Source organism: Mus pahari, chromosome 8, assembly GCF_900095145.1.
Source record: "Mus pahari chromosome 8, PAHARI_EIJ_v1.1, whole genome shotgun sequence".
NCBI classification, from domain to species: Eukaryota; Metazoa; Chordata; class Mammalia; order Rodentia; family Muridae; genus Mus; species Mus pahari.
Window position 1 is genome coordinate 55,701,106 of NC_034597.1, and position 7,411 is coordinate 55,708,516.

General features: G+C 41.4%; 1 protein-coding gene across 2 annotated transcripts in view; it reads left to right on the plus strand.

Moving 5' to 3' along the window:
- The window catches only part of Kif13b (kinesin family member 13B), a 161,374-nt gene that overhangs the window by 57,561 nt on the left and 96,402 nt on the right, over window positions 1-7,411 (plus strand). For both annotated transcript variants that reach the window (XM_021203304.2, XM_029541336.1), the window contains exons 4-5: window positions 5,048-5,108; window positions 6,148-6,240. In XM_021203304.2, the coding sequence (XP_021058963.1) occupies window positions 5,048-5,108; window positions 6,148-6,240 (154 nt within the window). The remainder of the gene's footprint in view (window positions 1-5,047; window positions 5,109-6,147; window positions 6,241-7,411) is intronic.

Sequence of the window (7,411 nt, forward strand, 5' to 3'; positions counted from 1 at the left end):
AGACAGGGTTTCTCTGGGTAGTCCTGGCTGTCCTGGAACTCACTCTGTAGACCAGGCTGGCCTCGAACTCAGAAATCTGCCTGCCTCTGCCTCCCAAGTACTGGGATTAAAGGCATGCGCCACCAGGCCCGGCTCAATTAATTTTTTTTGGTGTGTATTGCATATCATACTGCATATGTGCATACATCAGTTGAAAACTTTCAGGCATTGGTTCTTTTCTTACACTACTTGGACACCAGGCATTGAACTCAGGCTTGATGGCAGACCCTTTACTCACTGAACTAACTTTTGTGTGGCAGACAGAGTTGGCTTCTTTGTTTTCTGAGGATCTTAAATCTTTTTTTTTTTTTTTTAAGATTTATTTGTTTTATTTCATCTATCTGAGTGTTTTGCCTTCCTGCATGTATGTGCACCATGGGCTCATGGAGCTGAGAAGCAGATGTAGAATCCCCTGGGGCTGGAGTTACATACAGATGGTTGTAAGACCATGTGGGTGTTGGGAACCCTGTCCTCTGAAAGAGCAAATGCTCTTTAACTGCTGAACCCCCGTGGGTCCTATTCTTGCAGGTCTTCTGTCAGCAGGAATCCCGCTTTAACTGGACAGTTCTCTAAAGTTACTTAAACCTTCCTGGAAGTTCAGCTTGTCTACATTCTTGAGCTTGTTGTTGTTTTACAGCCTGTGGTTGAGCTGTATGTAACTCTGTGCTGTTACTATTGCTGAAATATGTGTACATATGCCTTTTGGGATCCCCAGTAACCTTTGAAATGGTACTTATGTTTGTGGACGTTTTTGCTATGAAAGGATACTGGGTTAATTTTGCTTTTATTGGAGCAGAAGAAGATGGAGAGCAGTAAAGATGTGAGGAAATCACTTCACAATGTTACACACTTGTCATGTTTCATTTTCTGTGAAATGTTCTCACTGCTTGGAGAAAATGCTTTGCAAACAGAAAGCCCGGAAGGGGAAGCCTCCATCCTTAACAGATTGCTTCCTCTTGGGGAGAGGTGGAGTTGGCAAGTGGGAGACCATTATTTATTTATTATAAAATGTATTAATTTATTGTGTGTGTGCAACATGTGTGTGCACTCCCACATGCTTACCCTGTCATGTGCATGCTGTGTCAAGGACATAATCGGTCATAGGGCAACTTTTGGGACTCAGTTCTTTTCTTTCACCAGTTGAATCCTGGGGAATCAAACTCAGGTCATCAGAGTTGGTGGCAGCACCTTTACCCTCTAAACCATTTTACCACCCTATTTATATTTTATATTTTTCTGTCGAATTTATTAATGTGACCGTGTATTCTCTGTTCATTGAAAACTTTGTGATTCAAAAAAAACGAATGTTTATTTAGAAAGAAAGGAGCAAGGGAGGGGCCAGTGGGAGAGGAGAAAAGTTCAAGCAGCACATGTGTGAAATGACACAGATGCCAGCAGGAAGCCCACTGCTTTGTATGTTTACCTAATAGTTTATAATTAAAAAAAACAAAACAAAAAAAAAAACCGGCACTGGGCATGTGGTGCTGCAAACCTTTAATCCCAGCCATCAATGGGCATAGGCAGCTGGGTATCTGGGAGTTTGTGGCCAGCCTGGTCTCAAAACAAAACCAACCCTCCCCAGAAACTCAAACTTAAGATATGGTATGGTATGGTACGGTACGGTACGGTATTTGCTGCTTATAATGGAAAGCCCCCCAAACACAAAAACCACTCAGATGAAAGGCCTACTTCATACCAAACCTAACTTCTAACTTTAACATCAACAGGTTAGTGCAGTTAATCTGGTTGATTGTTGAGGATCAAACCTGGTACCTTATACATGTCAGATATCAAGTGCTAAGCTACACTCCAGCCCATTCCTACCTATTCAACAAACTGTTTTCTAAGAAAACAAAGCATATTATTAGCAAGAGAAGCAAACATAGCCTCTTAAAGCCAGTGTCCACTGCACCGTGTTTGACAGAAGGAGTAGGCTCTAAGGCTGTAATAAGATACTAGCTACTTAAAGGACTGTTATCAGGACATATTTGACTGTTGTTTGTATGAAATAATCATTAATTTGGATCTGTCAGTGGAGCATGCATGGATATAGTGTGATTATCATCTGACTTCATGCAGTTTTGGGCTAGAAGATATTTATAGTAATTTACAAAATTGCTAAAACTTAAAGGGAGCTCCTTAGTGTTTCTGGTAAATAAGAGCTACAATTCCTTCATCTTCAGCTTTGTGCTCAGCGGTGGCACTTCTGTAAACAAGAATCCCTGTTTCTCTAAAGGTTTCTTTCTTTGATTTAAGTTATGCTAATGTTTTAGGTAGGGTTTCTATTGGTGCAACAAAACACCATGACCAAAAAGCAAGTTGGGGAGGAAAGGGTTTCTTCAGCTCATACTTACACATTGCTGTTCATCACCAAAGGAAGTCAGAACAGGAACTCACACAGGGCAGGAACTCAAGCAGGGCAGGTACCTGGAGGCAGGAGTGATACAGAGGCCGTGGAGGGGTACAGCTTACTGGATTGCTTCCCCCGGCTTGCTCAGCCTACTTTTTAAGAGAAACTTAGAGGACTATATAGCCTAGAGGTGTTCCCACCCACAATGGGCTAGGCCCTCACCCACTGATCACTAATTGAGAAAATGCCTTACAGTTGGATCTTATGCAAGCATTTTCTTAACTGAGGCTTCTTCCTCTCTGATGACTCTAGCTTATGTCAAGTTGACACAAAACCAGTCAGTACAACTGACTCTTTGTCATCTTGACACACAAAAACATCACTGTTAAGCTACAACCCTTCCTTTCTTATTTATCTCCAATTAAAAACATTAAAAGCATAAAAACATAAATAACTCACATTAAAAACATAAATAACTTAAAAATTCCCATAGTCTTTACAGTGTCAAACACATTAAAATTTCAGGGTTTTTTGGTGGGTAGTGGTGGTGCATGCTTTTAATCCCAGCACTTGGGAGGCAGAGGCCAGTTTGATCTACAGAGTGAGTTCCAGGACAGACAAAGTTACACATAGAGAAAACCCTGTCTTGAAAAACAAAATGAAAAAAGTTTTTCTTTTCATTTTTTTAAAATACTATCTATTGGTCCTATTGGTTATTATGTATATGAGTACAGTGCAGCTGTCTTCTGACACACACCAGAAGAGGGCATCAGATTCTATGACAGATGGTTGCGAGCCACCATGTGGTTGTTGGGAATCAAACTCAGGACCTCTGGAAGAGCAGTCAGTGCTCTTAACCAATGAGCCATCTCTCTAGCCCAAAAAAAGGCTTTTAAAAAAAATCTAATCTGTCTAAAAATTCAAAATCTTTTTAAAAAAAGTTCAGAGTCTTTCAGCTATGAGTTCCTATAAAAATCAAGTTTAAGTATTTCAAGAGGGAAGAACCAGGGCACAGTCACAAACAAACCAAAGCAAAACTGAGTCCCATCAGTATAAACAACACAAAATTTAATGACTGGGATCCACTCACCATCTTCTTGGGTCACTTCCTATGCTCTGTCCTCAGCAGCACACATAGCTTTTCTTCTAGGCCCTGGCTGGCTCCACTCCACTGCTGCTGTCCTAGGTGGTCATCCCATAGTACTGATATCTTCAAAATTGCTGGGGTCCTCTGCTGCAACTGGGCTACACTTTAACCAATATGCTAAAGTATCTTCATGGTATCAAGTCTCAACTTCTCCTCATGATCCCTTCACTCCTGGGTCTTCCAGTCTATGGATGCTGAACCTTCACTAATGGCCTCTCTTGGCTTCTCACAGTGTAAGCTTCAGCTGCTCTCAGTGGTCCCTTCATGCCTTTAAGACTAGTACCATCTGGGTGACTGTTACATTTCCAAGTTCTGCCAGCACAAGATAAAACTTCAGCCAGTTCTGGAACTCAGTTTTTCTGTGCTCTCAGGAAATACTTCCCAGAAGATTTTATCTCAATGATGCTGGTCTCTATCACTGCTAACTTCTTAGCTTCCAGGAACACAAAGGTTTCATTTCCTCGATACTGGTCTCTTGTTATTTGTGGCTGACTCTTCAGCTCTTCAGCCCCAGCTGACCAGAACAACAGAATCTTAATTCAAAATAGCAAGCAGGGGTTTGGAGATTTAGCTCAGTGGCAGAGTGCTCTTTCCTCAGCTCCGGGGAAAAGGGGGTTGTTGTTGTTGGTGGTGGTGGGAGAACAAAATTACAAAATAGCAAACAGCCCCGATAGAATCTTTAAACTTCCTCTGAAACCTTACAAGCCAGGCTTCCATCTCTTGTACTGTTCTCAATATTCTTATCTTTCAGACTCCTGAAGAACATCCCACTAAACTCTTTAACACTCAATGGCTCTTCTAGCTCAAAGTTCCAAAGTCCTTCCACAATCCTCCCAAAACATGGTCAGATGTGTCATAGCAACACCTTACTTCTGGTACCAACTTGTCTTAGCCCACAAAGGACTGAGCCCTCCCCCACTGACTACTAATTGAGAAAATACCTTACAGCTCCTTCCTTCCTAATGACTCTAGTTTGTGTCAAGTTGATAGAAAATCAGCTAGTACAGCTAGGTAAGTGTCGGAAAACTTGGGTAGATAATTCATGTGGAAGAGAAAGAGACAGACAGAATGACTGAGACTATTAAGACCCTGTTTCAGAAAACCAACTAGCCAAACAGAAGAAACAAACTTTCTTTTTATAGCTGCACACACACAGATACTATTGTGCATATCATCTCCCAGGCTTACTTTTTGCTTACCATCATAGATGATTTTCATGTAAGATGGATCTATATCACACAGTTGTCAATGTGGGACTATATGCATCACTAACCCCCACTCTCTGGCATCAGGTATTGGTGTTTTATCTGAGGTGAGGGGTGGGCAGCTGAAACATGATCACTGTATAGCCTAGGCTGGCCTGAAACTTGACTGTCCTCCTGCTTCAGTCTCTCAGGTGCCATCAGGTCTGTTGAGTAAGTTGGTTAACAATGCTATGCATTATTATAATGACACTGTGTGATGTTAAGGTTTGTTCTTTATGCATTCTTTTTATGTTTTCTCTCTAACAGATATTTGCTTATGATCACTGTTTCTGGTCCATGGATGAATCTGTCCGAGAGAAGTATGCAGGTAATCGAGCAGTTTCCTGGGCACTTAGTAGTGTGGAGGCGTTTTGGTGTGCTCTCCATCCACTACCATGGCATCATTTGGTGTAACTTTTAAACAGCGTCCAGGCAGCTGCTTCTAGCATTTGCTCTGAAAGGTTTTGTGCTGTCTAGGGACCAAGAGACTTCAGTGTGATGTTCTTAGGGGTGAGATGATGAATATCTACAACTATTGGATCTCACAGAGGCCCTTTCTCTTTCATCTCATGGGATCAGGATCTACATCTTAGGCATGCAGGCCCCCATGATATCTGTGATGTGGTCTAGAGGGACTTGGCATAAGTAAAGAGGACCCCTATACTGGAGCCTAAGTTCTAGTCCTTAAAAACCTCTGTGGTGCTTGCCAATTGTTCAGGCCTGCCAGAGAGTCTCTCTTCCCTCTGACCCACAACCCTGGGGTCTCAGTTCTCTTTTGCCCTGTTCTACTACCTTCCCAAGATAACTGTCTATTTTCATTTCTCCATGTGGATGCTGAGAACTGAACTCAGGACTTCTGCAAAAACAGCAAGTGTTCTTAGCTTATGAACTCTCTTTGGCCCCTATTTCCAGAATCTTACTCCCTGTTATAACTGTTATGAATTGTAGGTTGTATAACTTGAAATTTTCATGAGGAAAAAGAAAGGGAGTAATTGATGTACATTGTTTTTCTGAACTCTAGTATACTTTGAATAAAAGGATGGTATGTAGTTTCATGCACATATGGATACTAAATTTAAATTTTAGATGTTTAGGGCTGGTGAGATGGTTCAGATAATAAAGGTGCTTGTACCAGGCCTGATGATCTGAGTTTAATCTCCAGGATCCACATAGCGAATGGTGAAAACTAACTCCTAGGATTGTCTTCTGACCTCCTTACATGTGGCAACACACCTACACATGACACACATAAAATAAATAGAGAACATTGTTGAATCTTAGGTGTTGACTGTAAAATAAACAATGGTTTGATTTCTTATTTGTTCATGTGTTCTTTGCCCATAAAATATCATTTTCCTGTCCTTTAGGTCAAGATGATGTTTTCAAGTGTCTTGGGGAGAACATTCTTCAGAATGCATTTGATGGCTACAATGCCTGTATCTTTGCTTATGGGCAGACAGGTAATGTGAACTAGCATATACTCGCACATTTGGGCATCCATCCATGAAGGTGAAGATGAAGCCATGCTTACTGGGCCACACTGCTTACTTATCCTATGTTAGTTTCTCTCACAGGTGATAAAAGTAGGCAGTAGGATGTTTCCTAAGACAGCACAGGAAAATTAGGATTAAAGTTATTTGTCTTTATTTTTTTCCTATGTGAAGTTTCTCCTCTTCCTCCTCCCTCCTCTTCTTCCTCTTCCTCCTCCTTTATAATTTGTCAGAAACCAAAAAAGAAACCAGTTATGGTGCTGGAGAGATGGTTCAGTGATCAAGAACACTTGATTCTTCCAGAGGAGCTGTGTTAAGTTCCCAGCATGTACATGGCAGCTCACAACCACCTGTAACTTCAGTCTAGGGGACCTGAAACCCTCTTCTGGCCTCTGTGGGCACTAGGCATGCAAATGGTGCAAAACACCCACACACATTAACTAAAAACTAACAGAAAAAAATATTTTTAAAAGAACACACTTGTTAATATCATACTAGTCATAACTGGTAAAGACTTTATGCATTTATACTTTGTAATTAAAGAAATAAAACGAATTTAAAGTGAAATAGTTGCTTTCATAATGGTACATCATGTGATATGTCCAACTGAACACTGTTCTTCATAGAACAGTGTTTATGATGGGGTTGGGCATCATATGTTATGTCCAAAGAACAGAAATTCTGAGCCAGGGGTGCCGGCTCCTCTCTTCCCCCTGCCTCTCACCAGAGGGGCCTTTCTGCCTCATTCCCTCACTGTAAGGTGTTGAGACTCCAGACCCTTACCACAGGATTGGATGATGATGTACCCTATGCTCACTTTAGGAAGGGCTTGGAAGGTTGGGAATAGAAGTTTTAGGCATTATGACAGGTGACACAGAAGCAACCTGTGAAGTAGAAAGCACACAAATATCACAAAGCCATTTGGTACTGGGAGGGGCAGAATATGCCTAAGTGCCATGTGTTAGCTCCGGGTAGTGGGTGGAGCTGTGGTAGTTTAGTCTTTTCCCCTTTTCATTTGTCCATGTTTTCTGGTTTGTCTATTCTTCCTTTCCTTTCCTTTCCTTTCCTTTCCTTTCCTTTCCTTTCCTTTCCTTTCCTTTCCTTTCCTTTCCTTTCCTTTCCTTTCCTTTCCTTTCCTTTC